The 18,606-nt window shown below is 42.9% G+C and overlaps 1 protein-coding gene across 2 annotated transcripts in view; it reads right to left on the reverse strand.

The window, feature by feature from the left end:
* Positions 1 to 18,606, reverse strand: part of ITGB1 (integrin subunit beta 1) — a 94,269-nt gene that overhangs the window by 10,382 nt on the left and 65,281 nt on the right. For both annotated transcript variants that reach the window (XM_075922675.2, XM_075922676.2), the window contains exons 12-15: positions 15,688 to 15,926; positions 13,159 to 13,381; positions 8,073 to 8,305; positions 1,044 to 1,210 (exon numbers count right to left, since the gene is read on the reverse strand). In XM_075922675.2, the coding sequence (XP_075778790.2) occupies positions 1,044 to 1,210; positions 8,073 to 8,305; positions 13,159 to 13,381; positions 15,688 to 15,926 (862 nt within the window). The remainder of the gene's footprint in view (positions 1 to 1,043; positions 1,211 to 8,072; positions 8,306 to 13,158; positions 13,382 to 15,687; positions 15,927 to 18,606) is intronic.

Consider the following 18,606-nt stretch of genomic DNA (forward strand, 5'->3'; position numbering starts at 1 on the left):
GACAACCAAGTCACTATTCTGCAAATATCCTGAATCAGAATCTGTGCTAGGAATATTGCTGAAGACGTTTGGGCTCTCATGGAGTCAAAATAACTGGCAAAGGAACATCTGTCTGCTTGCAACATTGCGAATGTACAATGTGATTCAAGAAGAAATTCTCTGATTAGAGATGGAGATACCTTTCATCCTGTCAGCTACTGCTATGAACAACTGAGTACCTTTATGACATGGTTTGGTCCTATCTAGGTCACGTCTTACATCCAATACATGAAACTGCTGTTATTCCCTATTTGCATGTGCATTGGGGTAGAAAACTGGAAAGAAGATTATGCAAGTACGAAACCACTTTTGAGAGGAGTTTGCGTGAGGACATAACTGCACCTTATCCTTAAAGAAGACTGTGTGCAAAATTTCTGCTGAGAAAGCTTGCCATAGCAAAGGCAAGAGTTCCAGCAATCATCACAGACAGTAAGAAGGAACTGAAGGTGTGCAGGGTCAACTGGACTCTCTTTACTGCTCTCTGAGAACAGAGCACCAGAGGACAATTCATCAACTCTGATGGGTGCCACTGAAGGAAACATTTCTGGTGATTGCACTTACTGAAATGGACATGTGTAAGCATTCAAACCAGGAGGATGATTTTTGCTCTTCTACACTTGTATAAGAGCAGCTCCCACTAACTTAGTAGAAGCTCTCTGAATATTTGAGGTAACAATTTGGTCTAAAGACATGGTGTGATACTCTGATGTCACATGACAAAGTTGGACTAGTCTAGGATCCAAATTATTTTAGTAATTAAAACTCAAAACCTAAAGCTCTGAGTATATGGTAATTTATCTAGTCAGGTTATATATCCTAAGTGAAAGATGTTATTTTACAATTCATCCCTCTTAATGGTATGTGCAGGTCATCTTCAAGACCAATTCGAAATAAAGGTTTTTGGTATTTCAGTTTTTATCCTATAGCGCATATTTGGGGCACACAAGCAAAACTTTTGTATTTTTCGTAATAGTAGTTTTATTGAATTTCATTCCATGACTCACCGTGTCCCACTTCGCATTCATCTTCTCCTTTTCAAATTTAGCAAATTCTCTTCTGTCATGAATGATCATAAGTAGTTTCCAAATCAGTAATAAAGCAAGACCAATCAGAACAATTCCAGCAACCACACCAGCTACTATGGGAATGATGTCAGGGCCACTGGGGCATTCTGGGAAATAGAATAATTACAGTATAATTTTAGCTCAATGTAAAAGATACACAATCAATGAAGAATACTCTACTGTGCAATATTCAGAGTGTCCAGCTCATCAAGAGCAATGCTAATAATAATTTCTTACATTTAAAATGCATCTGTAAATAATATTTACCAATTTAAAGCTACTGAGATATACAAAGATTCTTATTCTAATTTTGAGAAACACAGATAATGAGAAAGCAAGTTTTGATGCCAGGGAGAAATTACTTCTGTCGACAAAAACAGCTTTTAATGATAGACAGAGTTAAGAATGTCATAGAACTTGTAAACTACTAGACCATTTCTGAGCAAGCTGATTATGAATTATAAACATTACAAGACATAAGTAAAACTTAGGGGTTCAGAGGAAAAGTTGACTTTATGAGTGTAAATATAGATTAAAACCAGATACCCTTAGTTTTATAGAAAATGTCCTAGTTTTTACCTCAAGTTGCAATATTCATACAAAGCCAAATTGTAATAGCATGATCATGACCTGACTCAGAGGAAACAGAGGCATATTATTAGTTTTTTACAAGACTTTTTCAATACAGGCAGTCCCCGGGTTACGTACAAGATAGGGACTATAGGTTTGTTCTTAAGTTGAATTTGTATGTAAGTTGGAACTGGCTCCAGATTCAGCTGCTGCCACTGAAATGGACCAGGCCTGACTACAGGAAGCTGGAGACAGAGTTGCTCTGCCCCCAGCTTCCTGGAATCAGCCTGATCAGTTTCAACAGCTGCTGAATCTGGAGCCTGGGACAGAACAGCTGGGGCGCTGTCCGGTAGGTTCCCACAGGACCAACCGGGCAGCATCCCAGCTGCTCTACCCGAGGCATCCCGCAACAAAAGCCTGGTCTGCTGGGGCGGGGGGAGGAGGGACGCACTAGCTGCGCTCCCTCCCCCCCCAGCAGATCAGGGAGACCCGAGCAAAGCTGCACAGGTGGAGGGACCCTGCCGCCCGTGTGGCTTTGCTCCTTTGCCCCCGAGCAAAGCCGCCCAGGCGGTGGGATGCTGCCTGTGCCGCTTTGCTCCTGTCCCCCTGGTCTGCTGGGGGGGTCCAGCAAAGCCGCTGGACCCCCCCAGCAGACCAGGAGCAAAGCCGCCCAGGCGGTGGCTTTGCTCGGGTGTCCCTGGTCTGCTGGGGGGGGTCCAGCGGCTTTGCTGAACCCCCCCCAGCAGACCAGGGGGGCCGGGAGAAGCTTTTCTCGCCCCGTTCGTAAGTGCGGATCCGATGTAAGTCGGATCCGCGTAAGTCGGGGACTGCCTGTATGGAAATCCATTTCTATGGTGACCAAAGAGATGTAAAAACAATTGACATTTTGATTCAAAAGGGTGAACAATTACAGAACAAAAAATAATAGTTGTGAAAATAACTAAAACCATACAAAGAAAATCAAGTTATTTGTATGCAGAAGAGAAGAGTAACTAGCACTATTGTGAAAAAACAACCTCTTTTACTTAATACAGAATTCTGAATAGTCACCTAAACTAAGGGATTGATCCTGTTCCCCTTCTAGTCAATGAAAAAAATCCCATTAACTTTCTTGATGCAAGATCAAACCCCAAGTGAATTGCTGGAATCCATCAAGGTGCACAGTCAGTGTACTAAATCACCGCAAAGGACCCTGATTTTGAGACCTGCCCCTCTTCCTAGGGATGACATTCCGACAGAATGTTAATATTATTCATCACATTTTAACTTTTAAAATTTAATACAATGAGAAAGTCCATTAATCATAGAAACATGGAACATTAGAACTGGAAGGGCCCTCGAAAAGGTCATCAAGTCCAGTCCCCTGCCCTCACAGCGCTACCAAGCATGGTCTGCATCATGTTTAGCCCCATCTAGGTTGTATTTGCCTAGTTTATTGATGAGAAGATCATGTGAGACCATATCAAATGCCTTACTAAATTTCAGGTATACCACGTCCACCACTTCTCCCTTATCCACAAGACTTGTTATCCTATCAAAGAAAGCTATCAGATTGATTTGACATGATTGCTCTTGACAAATCCATGCTAGCTGTTACCTATCACCTTATTTTCTTCCAGATGTTTGCAGATGAATTCCTTAATTATATGCTCCATTATCTTTCCTGGCACAGAAGTTAAACTAAGTGGTCTGTAGTTTCCTGGATTTTTCTTATTTCCCTTTTAATAGATGGACACTATATTTGCCCCTTTTCCAGTCTTCGGGAATCAATCCTGTCTTCCATGATTTTTCAAAGATGATAGTTAAAGCCTCAGCTACCTCCTCTATCAGCTCCTTGAGTATTCTAGGATGCATTTCATCAGACCTTGGTGACTTGCAGACATCTAACTTTTCTATGTGATTTTTAACTTGTTTGTTTTTTTTTTTTTTTTTTTAAACACCTACCCAATTCCCACTAGTATTCACTATGGGTATGTCTACACTACCCTCCTAGTTCGAACTAGGAGGGTAATGTAGGCATACTGCACTTGCAAATGAAGCCCGGGATTTGAATTTTCCAGGCTTCATTTGCATAAGCGGGGAGCCGCCATTTTTAAAACCCCGCTGGTTCGAACCCCGTGCAGCGCGGCTACACGGGGCTCGAACTAGGTAGTTCGGACTAGGCTTCCTATTCCGTTCCACGAGGTGTACTGGTAGTTCGGAATAGGAAGCCTAGTCCGAACTACCTAGTTCGAGCCCCATGTAGCCGCGCTGCACGGGGTTCGAACCAGCGGAGTTTTAAAAATGGCGGCTCCCCGCTTATGCAAATGAAGCCCGGGAAATTCAAATCCCGGGCTTCATTTGCAAGTGCGGTATGCCTACATTACCCCGCTAGTTCGAACTAGCGGGGTAGTGTAGACATACCCTATGTTAGGCATTTCTTCGTCATCAGACTTCTTGGTGAAGACCAAAACAAAGAAGTCATTAAGCACCTCTGCTATTTCCAAGTGTCCTGTTATTGTTTCTCCCTCCTTACTGAGCAGTGGGCCTACCCTGTCCTTGGTCTTCCTTTGCTTCTAATATAGTTATAGAATGTCTTCTTGTTACCCTTTATGTCTCTAGCTAGTTTGAGCTCGTTTTGTGCCTTTGCCTTTCTAATCTTGCCCCTGCATATCTGTATTGTTTGCTTATATTCATCCTTTGTAATTTGTCCTAGTTTCCACTTTTCATAGGTCTCCTTTTTGATTTTAAGATCATGCAAGATCTCCTGGTTAAGACAAGGCAGTCTTTTGCCATTTTTTCTATCTTTCCTATACAGTGGAATAGCTTGCTTTTGGGCCCTTAATAATATCTCTTTGAAAAACTGCCAACTCTCTTCAGTTGTTTTTCCTCTTAGTCTTGTTTCCCCTGGGACCTTACCTACCAGCTCTCTGAGTTTACTAAAATCTGCCTTCCTGAAATCCATTATCTCTATTTTGCTGTTCTCCCTTCTACCATTCCTTAGAACCACAAACTCTATGATTTCACGATCACTTCCAAACTGCCTTCCACTTTCAAATTCTCAATCAGTTCCTCCCTATTTGCTAAAATCCAATCTAGAACAGCTTTCCCACTCATAGCTTTTTCAACCTTCTGAAATAAAAAACTGTCTTCAATGCAGTCCAAGAAATTACTGGATAGTCTGTGCCCCGCTGTGTTAGTTTCCCAACATATGTCTGGATAGTTGAAGTCCCCCATCACCACCAAATCCTGCACTTTGGATGATTTTGTTAGTTGTTTAGAAAAAGCCTCATCCACCTCTTCTACCTCGGTAGGTCATCTGTAGTAAACGACTAGCATGACATCACCCTTGGTTTTTTACCCCTTTTAACCTAACCCAGAGACTCAACATGTCTGTCCCCTACATCCATCTCCATCTCAGTCCAAGTGTGAACATTTTTAATATTTAAGGCAACACCTTCTCCCAGTTTACCCCGCCTGTCCTTCCTGAGTAAGCTGTACCCATCTATACCAGTATTCCAATTGTGTGTATTATCCCACTAAGTCTCTGTGATACCAACTGTCATGGTTGTGTTTATTTATTAGGACTTCAAGTTCTTCCTGCTTATTACCCATACTTCTTGCATTTGTATATAGGCATCTAAGATACTAATTTAATTTTGCCTCTCAGTTCTGCCTAGTCCCTCCTTTTTCTCTACTATTATAGCCTATGTTCCCTCCCATTTTCCATTAATGAACTTTACAAAATTTTCAAAGTCAGATGAGACAAACAGTCTATAGAGACTGTAAACTCTTTGGGATAAGGCTTACCTTTATTAAAACTGGATACAGTTCCTAGCACAATAGCATAGAACTCTAAACATTCTCTGGGGCCTCAATACTGCAGTGCAATAATAAATTTATAATGATAATGATTAAGGCTGTGAATTTGTCACAGAGGTTATGAAAGACATGAGAACATAAGAATGGCCGCACTGGGTCAGACCAAAGGTCCAACTAGCCCAGTAGCCTGTCTGCTGACAATGGCCAGCACCAGGTACCCCAGAGAGGGTGGACCGAAGACAATGATCAGCGATTTGTCTCCTGCCATTCTTCTCCAGCCTCTGACAAACAGAGGCCATGGACACCACTTCTATCCCCTGGCTAATAGCATTCCATGGACCCAACCTCTATGAATTTAACTAGCTTCTCTTTAAACTCTGTTATAGTCCTAGCCTTCACAGCCTCCTCTGGCAAGGAGTTCCACAGGTTGACAACACGCTGTGTGAAGAAGAACTTTCTTTTATTAGTTCTAAACCTTCTACCCATTAATTTCATTTGGTGTCCTCTAGTTCTTCTATTATGGGAACTAATAAATAACTTTTCTTTATCTGGCCTTTCCACACCACCCATGATTTTATATACCTCTATCATATCCCCCCTCAGCCTCCTCTTTTCTAAACTGTAAAGTCCCAGTCACTTTAACCTCTCTTCATACGGGACCTGTTCCAAACCCCTAGTCATTTTAGTTGCCCTTTTCTGAACCCTTTCCAAAGCCAAAATATCTTTTGGGAGGTGAGGAGACCACATCTGTACACAGTATTCAAGATGTGGGCGTACCATAGTTTTGTACAGGGGCAGTAAGATATTCTGGGTATTATTTTCTATCCCTTTCTTAATAATTCCTAAGATCCTATTTGCCTTTTTGACCGCCTCTGCACACTGTGTGGAAATTTTTAGAGAACTATCCACGATAACTCCAAGATCTCTTTCCTGATTTGTCATAGCCAAATTAGCTTCCATTATACTGTATGTATAGTTGGGGTTATTTTTCCCGATGTGCATTACTTTATACTTATCCACATTAAATTTCATTTGCCATTTTGTTGCCCAATCACTCAGTTTGGTGAGATCTTTTTGGATTCCATGACTTTCCAGGACCTCTGTGACTTCTGCAGTGGCTGGTGCAGCTGTTTTGGGGAGCACCAGAGCAGCTCATGCAGCCCTTGTGCCAGATGCACTGGCCACTGCTGGGCAGTCTTGGGACACTGCTGCTCCTCTCCCTGCCCCCTCCCCCCACTGTAGCAGGAGTTTTGGTGTGGAAGGGACTCAGGGCTGAGAGTTGGGGTGTAGGAGGGGGTGAAAGCTCTGAGTGATACTTACTTTGGAGAGCTCATATGTGAAGGTGCAGCCAGGCAGCTTTACACACTGCCTCTGCCAGCAGGCAGAGAATCAAAAGAAGCCAGATAGGGCACCTGCCAGCCCTGCCAATCCTCTGTGTGCACCAACAGGGCGGCCCCAGACTGCACGCTGCTGCCAATCTCCCTCCCCGCCCCCGCCAACAGTTGCAGCCCCAAGCTCACATGCAATAGCCTTAATAATGATCTGAAACAACTTAAAGCTTCAGAGTGATACACTGCCTCTCTTCCTCTTCTTTCCCTATTCTCTCCTGATCCTCTCTGCTCCCTTTTGTTCACCACCATCTGACCAAGTGTCCTGGTCAGATCATTTATAGTAACAGCTTTAAGCAGTGTGTGGTCTCTCCTCCATTTCATGACAAATGATGTGTTCAATAGAAACACGTCACTCGCAAACTTATTTTTAAAATCAAACATGCTAAGTGACTGTTTAGTTTTAAATTAATGGGAAATGCCTACTTAGGAAGGAGTACTGCAGAAAGGGATCTAGGGAGCCACAGTAGACCACATCACAAGCTAAATATAAGTTAACAGTGTAACTCTTTTACAAGAAAAAAAAAAGGAAAAAGAAAAGAAAACCTCAATCTGGGAAGTATTAACAGAAGTGTTGTAAGCAAGATTCGGGAAACAATTGTTCTGCTCTACTATGCACAGTTTAGGCATCAACTGGAGTACTGTGTCCAGTTCTGGGCACCATGTTTCAGGAAAGATGTGGACAAATTAGAGAAGGTCCAAAGAGGAGCAACAATGATTAAAGGTCTAGAAAATATGACCTGACCTATGAGGGAAGATTGAAAAAAACTGGGTTTTTTTAAATGAAGACAGAGGGGACATAACAGCTTCCAAGTACCTAACAGACTGTTTACAAGAAAGAGGAAGAAAAATATTTTCCAGAAAGATCTGTATCAGTACACTGTGGACTTGATTAGAGGACATTGTTGAAATAGTTTAATCTTATGTCAATAGGAAGAAAAAAATCTTTAAATACAACATATATAAGGCAAGTGATGTGAACAAATCAATTTTCAGTCAATGTACAAATCTATAAAAACAGTGTCAATATCTGAGACACAGAAATACCAGTCTCAAGTAGTCCTAGTTTCAGAGCAGGGAGTGGGGATACTACTTCTGGATATGGTGTGAAGGTTCAGAAGGGTCAGCTAATGCAATTATGTTGAATACAGAGGGAACACTACAAAGATAGTCACAAAGGTGAAAAAAACATACAATAAGAAGTTTGTACCTGGCATTTGTACCACGTGAACAATTGCTTCATTGTTTGCATTGACAGAGTATGTGAAATAGAACCAGCAGTCATCAACATCCTTCTCTTTACAGTGAGACAGTGGATCAGGCTGGCCAGGCTGTGGTAACTTGTCCCGACTTTCCACTAGTGTCATGTTGAAATGCATACACTCCTGAGAACATGAGTCTTTCTTGTCTCCCTTTTTGAAAGCTCTGCATTGAACACAATCCCTGTTGAAATACAAATTAGAAACACCACTTTTAAATATGTTCATAAAAGGGAAATTTCTAGTACAGTAAACTTCCGATAATACGGCACCTTTAGGACCCAGGGGGTGCCGGATTATCAGATATGCCGGACTATCAGAAGGGGGGGGGGCTATGAGGGGTCTGGGATGGGGTGGGGGAGATGCCACCCCAGACCCTTCATAGCTCCCCCTTCCGATAGTCCGGCTCTGCCCCGGGCTTCCCGGAGTCAGCCGCTGACTCGGGGACGCCTGGGGCAGAGCAGCTGGGGTGCTGCTGGGTTGGTCCCATAGCACCGCCCCTCGGCGCTGCGGGACCAACATGGCAGCACTCCACTGCTCTGCTCCAGGTGTCCCCAAGAGCAGATGGGGTGCTGCTGTGTTGGTCCCGCAGCCCCGAGGGGCGGTGCTATGGGACCAACTCAGCAGCACCCCAGCTGCTCTGCCCCTGGCTTCTCCGATTCAGCTGCTGGTCAGTTTCAGTAGCGGCTGAATTGGGGAAGCCGTGCGCAGAGCAGCTCCAACTGTCCGGCTGCCCCAGCACTTCCGGGTTCCTGATGGTGCCAGACCATCAGGAGTGCCGACGCATTGGATGCCGGACCAATGGAGTTTTACTGTATATTAATTTCCATCTCATTGAAAAATCTGTTGGCAAAGGTGGCAAATATACCACCTGGTATGCGAGACTCATTTCCCTTCCCTCCCCCAAAGAGATGTATTTTCCTTCCTCTCCTCATTTCTTGTCTTTTTTATTACTCTCCTTTTTACTTCTCTCTAACAGAAGTCTGACCAAGACTATATTTTGCAACATTGCTGTAAACTTTGTGCCATAAAGAGGAAACTAAAAGCAATGCCATAAACAGCCTGACGCTGGTAGAGTTTTCTAGGTCTCAGAGTACTGGTAAACCCGTGTGCTGTGTTGGTGTTTCTCCCTCAGTGAAATTACAAGTGAGACTATGTCTATCCTGGCAATTGAACAACAAAACTTTTGTCATTCATCAGTGTTAAAATGACACCTTCCAAAAAGACAACAGTTTTTCTGACAAGCAGCATCGGTATAAACTGTGCTTTGTCGGCAGCAGTGCTAAACTCCCTCACTTTTAGCAACATGGCTGTAGTGACATTGCCATGTTGCTGAAAGCTGAGTAGTGTAGGCAAGCCTAAGACAACACCAGAGACAAAAACTACATTTTCTATCTTTGCTATTCTTTTATATTTCATTTTGTGTGTGTTCAGATTATATAGGGAAAAATATCTATTTTAAGAAAACAGCAAAAAATGATCAAGCAAAAAATGATCTTAACTATTTTTCTTCTTTTTTCCCCCCTCAAAAAAGGGTAGTTATTATCCTTTTGATATCATCTAAAAGACTGACAAACAAGATGTTTCTTCTTTTAAAACTTGTTTCCATCAAAAGGGAAAGGAATCAAAGGATGTTGTTAAAATTAAATCAATATTTAACAGTTTACATTTAAAATACTTCAACTGTTTTTCTCTCTCTTCTGTATCTTCAATAAACGTTTTTAAAGATTTTGGAATGGTACTAAGCAGGCTGCAGTCTCTACCCTAAATGCCAAACCTTCATGATGTTTCATGTAGGCCAGTAACTGGGTTATGGCTCATATATCTTAATATATATTTTAGAAATGTGCATCTATCTGTCCATCCATCTGCGAGTCCATTTAAGAACTCCTCCTCAACTATAAGAGCTAGAACCACCAAATTTCCTCTTATTAGAACTTAAAGCAAGGAAAGGATTTGATTCCAGGACAATGGGAAAAGCTGGTCCCTTTTACACTTTTACTGACAATATTCGCTCACTGCCCTGTGAAGCCTTCTAGATTTCTTTTTGATTTCTTTTTGATAGGGAAATGTAATTTACTCTGTTTACTCATACTGGTGGAAATTATAAATTCAATACCTTATCAAGCATGGGTTAATGTTAAGCAGCTGACTGACAGCATCCATAGCAGCCATGCCAGCATTAGGGGCACTGAGGGCCTTACCTTGCCCCCCAATTCACAGTGGGCCCCTTACTGCTTAATGTTTTATCCTTCAATAGTTCTAGCCCCTGGCTCTGTTATTTTTGACACAGAATACTGAAGGGAAGGGCCTTGTCTGTGCAAGAGGGTGGAAGGTGCTGGCTTCCCTCAGCTGTGCTGGGTAACAAGTGAGGGCTAAAGACAGCAGTGCAAAGACCTGGTCGGGGTGGCAGCTTTAGGGCAGGTCTCTCTGCTGGCAGGCAGGATCCCCAGAGCAGCAGCAAAGCCGGCCCTGCTGCTGGCCCTGACACACTTCTCCCCTCTGGGCAAAGGGCGCAACCGAGATGCGGAGCTTTCCCAGGTGGTTGCAAGCCAGGCGCAAAAGCACGTGAGGAATGCTTGTAACCCTGCCTCATTTCTGTCTCGTCATCACTTGCTCGCCTCTTCTGCCCTTCACGTGGAAGCACAAGAGAAGGTATGTGGGTAGCTCCGCCTCATTTCCAGCCGCATCACTACTTACTCACCTCTTCACACCACCTGCTGCGTCTCAGCAGCTCTCACGGCCATTTTTTTTTTCTTCAAATGGCCGTGGCACACCTGTGTGTTCCGCGGAACACAGTTTAAGAAACAAGCTACTATATAATTCAGAGAGTTTGTCTGTCTATGTGTCCATCTGTCTCCAAGCTGTGCTTGCTGCAGCTGCCATGGACAGGCACTTCTCACCTGGTCCCAAGCTGCTGCGGTGGGAGAGGGCTGGGATTGTACTCTTTACCTAAGGCAGTTTGCATACTGAACTTCTCAACCTCAGCCCCACCTCAGAAGAATGATTTAAATGAAGAAAATCAAAATTTGATTAAGGACCCAAGCAATGCTAGGTAAACCTTCTAGTTCTATCTAAATTAACATAATACGGGTAAGAAAGTACAATGCCCTTTTATCTTGACTGTCTTGCTTATCAGCATCAATATCCAAAGCAATGGAGAGAATGCATAAAAAAGGCCCCTAAGCCACAGAACAAGAAAAGCATCTCCTGGAGGGAGAACAACCCTTCTGTTAAACAAAATTGTTTGCATTTTCTGGTGGTGGTGATGGCAGCGAAGAGGTCCTTTTTTGGAAATCTCCAGGTTGACTGAGCGTTAATGAGTGCATCTCCCATTCATAATCTTGGAAGAAGTGCCTACTGAGATCATCCATGTTTTACAGGACTGGAAGGTAATCAACTGAAAAGAGGATGTGGCTGTCTATATACTAGTTCTACAGCTTTACTGGTTTATCACAAAGGGAAAGTGATCTTATCCACCCACCCTGCTGGCTGATGTTGAACGTGCAGAATGTAATGGCGGTCATTAATTTTATAGATTTATTGCTGACCAATGGAAAGAAGTGAACACAGGCATTTCTAACTGCTCTCAACTCTAAGAGGCTGATGCAAAGTTATTGGGCAGACCTACTAGAAATTAAAGGAATCTTTTGTGAGGACAAATTGGGGAAGATGAGGATGATGCTGGTGCTGTGAGTTCTGCTCCCCCCTCCTCTTTCCTGAAAAGCAACTAGTTGGCCCACTAGAACCTCCTGGGTTAAGGGAGTTTCCTACTTAGGGACCTGTGCCTGCTTGGGAGGCTGGGATACCAAGGCTGAAGGCCTCTCATATATATGCCCCAGAAACCAACCAGGCAGCCTGAGATGACTGGTTAAACCTTTATGGGTTCCAGGGATACCAGGGTACTAGCCACTCTGGGAGATGCAGCGCCAAGGGTGAGGCAGGGAGCTCTATTTCATGCCAGCTTCTGAAGTCACATGCCCATTCCCTGGCATTAAGGAGCGGGAGTACTGCAGGCCTGCTAGGATCTTTCCCAGCAGAGTGAGTCTGCATCATGGGACCTCAAAGGAGGTTGGGGATAGGCAGAATAGCAATGGGAGCTCGGAGATTAACGCCTTCCCTTCTCCACTCAGTACCTGGACCTTGAGCAGGACTGAGAGTCTAAGCAAGTCCAGCACCTGAAGACCAAAGAGACCACAAGGACCTGTGTGAGGGGGACTGGTGCTAGTATGACTGCGATTGATGACACTGTTCATCCAAATGGCCCCAGAGCAGCGCTGAGGTCTGGCAGGCACACATCACGACTAGTATTCACCATGATTCCGGCTACCTTTGCCCCTAGTCCTGCGTTTGGTGCCCAGAGTTAAGGGGACTAAAAGAGCATTCATGAAACCTCCCTTTGAAGCCCAGAAAGCTGGAACCAGGATGCCAGACACATGAGCATTGCTATAGAAACAAAATGAGGTGCAGCATCAACTGCATCCAACAAGGTCCTAGCTAGCAGTGGATGTTCATTAATAATGGACTGGAGATGCTCTCAGTGTTCAGATGGAAAGCACTCAAAAAGATGGTAAACCTAGAATAATTTCTGTGTTCATATTTTGCCATAAAAATCTTCCTAACTCTGCTTTTGAGGGACATGTATCTCCCACTAATAGTAGGTATTGCTGGGTGTCCATTACTGGCTGGGATGGTTTCCCAGCATGCAAGACAGCACTGGAAGCTTGGATATCCTAGCATATTCCACAACAAAAAAGATTCCCAAAAGAAAAAAAATAACCTTTTTAAGGGATTATAAAACAAGCCTCTAGAAAATGAGAGAGATAAAATAAATTACAGATGATATCTAGTCTAAAGAATACATTCAAGACAGTTATAAACTGGCGCACTAAAGGCTATATTTCAGATTGGATCACAAGAATGAAATGAGAATAAATATCAAGGGCGTCATGTCTGATGTTGAGAATATGTAAATACAAAACACGCAGATACATACAGCATATCTGAAAGACTTGCTTCAATTGTATTGACACTTACTTGTGCTCTGCACACACACCAAGGCAGGTCTGACACATCTCACATGTGGGGCCTTGGAATTTGGCATCTGTGCAGTTACAGGTTCCACACTCACAGGTTCCTCTTCCATTGCAGATTTGCCCATTGGAAGCCATACATGAAGATGTATCCAAAGAGCAGTCACAAGCACTGCCAGTGAAATTGGGGAAACACTCACATACTCTACATTTGCAGATACCATTTCCTGCATGTTAAAAAGATATTTTAGTGAATGGACATTTTGTGGCACCAAAACACATAAATCTGAATGTTTATTAGCAGGGGCGATTAGTAATGTAAACTGACTGATGCAAAGATAAACAGATAATGAGCAGAACTTATGAATACACTTTTAATCACTGCCACCTCCTTTGAGAGCTTTTCAGTTAGTGACATTTTTCTTTTCTTTTCACAAAACCTCAACAAAAGAACTGGAAAGATTGGTGAAAGGTCAGTCATGGTGACCATTCTAAAATAAAGCTCTCTCCCAACAATGGCTAATCAGCACACTGGCAATGTTAGTACCTCTCAAATAATAATTTCACTTTTATATCATGCTAGTAAATTAAATGCCTCAATTAGGTTGGAGCCCTATTCTACTAGGTACTATGCAAACATACAGTAAACAACAATTTGCACCTCAACTCCTTGCCTTAGAAAAGCTTTGTCTCAGGATAAAAGTAGAGCCATGCAAGCAGAAAAATGTCTGTCCATGGATAGAAACGGGAATATGTTAAACCATAAGGCTCTACTCTTGAGAAACACAGCAGTCACAGGGAAAAGAATGTGGTGCTGCTACTTCCAGAAGTCAGTGCCCTACTTTGGCAGTTCCACCCAGCCATGCTGTTGTACTGCCTCAGGCAGGGCTGTAGAACCCTGACAACTGTATGGAAGGTCTGGGGGTGGCGCTGAGGACAGCATAGCAGGAAGGAGTAAGCAGTGCAGGGCGCTACATGTTCTTCTCTTTGGCTACTGTAGTTTCTGGGAGTAGAGCCCGCAGGTTCAGCAAATACAGATTTCTATCTGCGGACAGATATTTGTATCCACACATGACTCTAGACAAAATGTCAAGCTGTCTTCATGATTGATTAACTGCTTGGCCTCTTAGACCACTCAGATGGATACTCAATAGCCACCTGTACTTTATACAATGTGAACAATAATCACTAGTATCTTGACTGAGATTACCAACTCATTCTGTATTGCTAAAAGTAACAGTAAGCTAGTATAGTAATAGAGTCTCAAGACACTTGACTCAGAATTTACGACACCCACCTTGCCAGATCCAGCCTACATTTCTTAGATAGTTTTTATTCCATGTCCCAACACAAAATTCTCTCTCAAATATTGCACTAGACATTTTCAAATAAACTTGATTTATGATGATTTCAGCTCTTTTAAACTACTATATATTTGAGAGCTTGTGTCTGTCTGTCCATCTGTGACTCTAAGAGCTCCTCCTACATGGTAAGAGCTAGGACCACCAAATTTGGTATGTAGCTTCCTTTTATCACAATTTAAAGCAACACAGGGTTTGGTTGTGCAAGGACAACGGGATGTGCCTGGAATGTGATTACTTCTCATTAAATGGAAAGGGAGGGGGCTGGCAGGAGGGACAGCTGTACTACAGAATGAGCACAGAGGGAGCATCAAGGGGCCAGAGATGGGATTGGGACACCTATAAACTACACAGGACTAGGGGTGGAGAAAGGGACAGCTATCTACCATATATTTCAGGGAGTTTGTCTGTAAGCGCTTGTTTGTCCCCCAGCTGGGAAACATGCACCTGTCCCCAGCTGTGCCCACGGCATCTGCAGCAGACATGGACAGGTACTTCTCACCTGTCACCTAGCTTCTGCTGTGACACATGACAGGAGCTGCTCTCCCAAGTGCAGCCTGCATACTAACCCCTCATCCTCAACTCCACCGTACAGCAATGATTTAAACAAAGAAAACCAAAAATTATTTCAGTTTGAGGACCCAAACAATACTGAATAAATCCTCTAGCCATTTATATATTTTATAGTAATACATATTGTAGGTATTTGCTTAATGTCAGCTTTATGAGATATATGATGCACTCTGGTCCCTTTTTAAAGGGGAAAAGTATATTTTGTAAATCTCTATGGTACCACAGGATTACTTGTTTTTAAAGTTACAGACAAACATGGCTAGCCTTCTGAGATTTTTTTAATTTTTGAACTTCTTATAGCATTTTACAGCTTTTGTCAAATTCTCTTTACATCGCAGACTGGAGCCTTGATCACGGGGGTGATATTTAATCTGAAGTGTTAGCATTTGTACTAACACATATCATACCTTTGGCTGTAGATTGATGGCCATTATATTATTAGGTAACTAGCTTCAGACAGTATCTACTCAGGCCAGATCCAAATGGTTCTGTATTCATTTGTTATATCCTCTCAGTCACCTAGTTTCTGTTTACATTTGTCAGCCTTACCCTGTAATATATTTGCAAGGTTTTACATAACTGTGAACTGTATTTCTTACCTCCACAAATTTGGCCATTAGATCGATCACAATTGAAGTTATCACATTCACAGTGTTTGCCAGAATAGACTTCATTGGTGTTTTCCCTTTTCTTGCACACACATTGTCCACAAATACACTCCCCGTTGTTACTGCATATTTCTGTACTGTTCTCTCTTCTACAGTAAGCATCCATATCTTCACTATTTACTTCATCTGTGCTACATTCACACTCTTTTCCAATACGTCCTTCATTACATCTAGAAGAAAAACATATGTCTAAAGATTTAAACAAAATAAAACTCATGTGAACTGAAAATCTTTACATACAATATATAAGAGCCACAGGACAGAAGACACTAGTTACTGTTTCTGTAGAGAATGTTTTGAATTTCAAACTAAATACCAGCTGAGACTTAACTGTTAACATCCTTGGGACCTAACTGTGCCATTAAGCAGTTTCTGACCTGTTTACCTGTTCCAGGTGAAAAACTGAGGGCTGCAACCTATGAGCTACACAGCCATTGACTGGCCTTATTTCTGTACAATCATATAATTACTTACTACTTTTACTATAAAAATGGTACCAGTGTCTATTTACTACCCCATCCTATTGAATCTCTCTATCAAAGAAACAATCTCTATTGGACACTAGGCATTCAAGGGCTGGATTCTCAAGAGATATTCAACACCTGCAGCTCCCAATGACTAATTGCAGTGATGAGTGTTCAGCACTTAAAAAGATCAGGAAAAAGTGTTTATGAACAACCTTTTATTTCTTATAGTTATCAGAAATCAAACTGAGAGCCACTTAAAGTAGAGATGAAGATTTCATCTGGAAATCATTTAGGGGTAGAAAAGAGCAAGGAACTATTCTTAATACTGAATCCATTATTGTTTTAGTTTTTGTGTATTAAGTCAGAGATGCATAAGAGAAATCTTGTCTTTCTTCCCCCGCTGGCATGCGTAGGAATTTTACTTTGTTTAGCCAAAGGGAATATGGAGAAAAACTAGTTTGAAAATGAAACAGAGTACTTCAGGCAGGTATTATTTATGAACTGCCCATTACCAAACGTTTAGCAGAGAAACATGCTCCAATCTGCAAATATTCAGTTCACATACCACTTTCACTGACTCCAAAGGGAATTCCATATAAAATATCCTGACAAAAATCAGGTCCTACATTAAACACAATCCTGAAATCTTTCCATTAAATTCATATCTATGGCTGTTTGTCTTTAACAGATAACTGCATATGAGGGAGCTGTGAAAGAAGTTGAAGACACAAGATGAGTGAGGCAATATCTTTTACTAGACCAGTTTCTGTTGAAGACATACATGCTTTCAAGCTTACACAGAGTTTTTCTTCTGGTCTCAGGGCTTGTGTATAGTTCTGGCTCAATTGGCATTGCCGTGATCAATGCAGTTGTGTTGATTTAGTGAGTCTGGTGAAGACTAGCTAAATCAATACCAGAGCCCTCAGCCATCGACATCTGTACTACATCTCCCCAAGAAGGCGAAGGTAAGTCGGCAGGAGAGCATCTCCCATCAACTTAGTGTCATGTAGACACAGCTGTAAAACGACCTAGGATACTTTCACTTCAGTTACATAAATCACGCTACAGTAAACTTCCGATAATCCGGCACCTTTAGGACCCAGGGGGTGCCGGATTATCAGATATGCCAGACTATCGGAAGGGGGAATTATGAGGGGTCTGGGATGCCACCCCAAACCCCTCAAACCCCCCCCCTGATAGTCCAGCTCTGCCCCAGGCGTCTCTGATTCAGCTGCTGCTGGTCAGTTTCAGCAGCGGCTGAATTGGGGACACCTGTGGCAGAGCAGCAGGGGTGCTGCCGGGTTGGTCCCGTAGCGCGGCCCCTCGGCAACACGCCAGCTGCTCTGTCCCAGGTGACCCCAGGAGCAGCTGGGGTGCTGCTGGGTTGGTACCGTAGCCCCAAGGGGCAGCGCTATGGGACCAACCTGGCAGCACCCCAGCTGCTCTGCCCCCAGCTTCCCTGATTCAGCTGCTGGTCAGTTTCAGCAGCGGCTGAATCAGGGAAGCCGGGCGCAGAGCAGCTCCAATTGTTCAGCTGCCCGGAGCACTTCCGGGTTCCCAATGGTGCCAGACCATCAGGATTGCTGGAGCATTGGATGCTGGACCAATGGAGTTCTACTGTACTTCAGATACATAAGTTAAGCTGACGTACAGTGTTAGCATAGATTAGCACTCAGAAATGTACCATAGGGTATGTCTACACTTAAAATGACATGTTGGCACTAGCAAATGTCTACACAAAGATGTAGGTCAGTCTAACAACATCACCCTAGGATGTGGATTTTTCACACCCCTAACTGATGCAGTTAAACAGACCTAGTTTTCTGGTATAGACCAGGCCTCACATTAAATACAAGGTAGAACAGATTATTTAACATAATTGGTTAATTCACTTTTTACCCAAGCATGGCAGGATAGGCGTTAATGATCCACTTCACCTTAAATGGTCCCTTGAAATATGAATTATCTACTTGCACTTAAGTTTAGCTGTGACACTGTGGCTATATCTATACAGCAAAGAAAATCTGTGGCTTTCTTTGTCACCCAGCTCATGTACATGGGGCTCAGACCGTAGGGCTTTTCCCATCGCTGAATGTAGAATCATAGAATCATAGGACTGGAAGGGACCTCGAGAGGTCATCAAGTCCAGCCCCCCGCCCACACCATCCCTGACAGATGTCTATCTAACCTGTTCTTAAATATCTCCAGAGAGGGAGATTCCACCACCTCCCTTGGCAATTTATTCCAATATTTGACCACCCTGACAGTTAGGAATTTTTTCCTAATGTCCAATCTAAACCTCCCTTGCTGCACTTTAAGCCCATTACTCCTTGTCCTGTCCTCAGAAACCAAGAGGAACAAATTTTCTCCTTCCTCCTTGTGA

The sequence above is a fragment of the Pelodiscus sinensis genome, chromosome 2, assembly GCF_052426305.1.
Source record: "Pelodiscus sinensis isolate ZL-2025 chromosome 2, ASM5242630v1, whole genome shotgun sequence".
Taxonomy (NCBI): Eukaryota; Metazoa; Chordata; order Testudines; family Trionychidae; genus Pelodiscus; species Pelodiscus sinensis.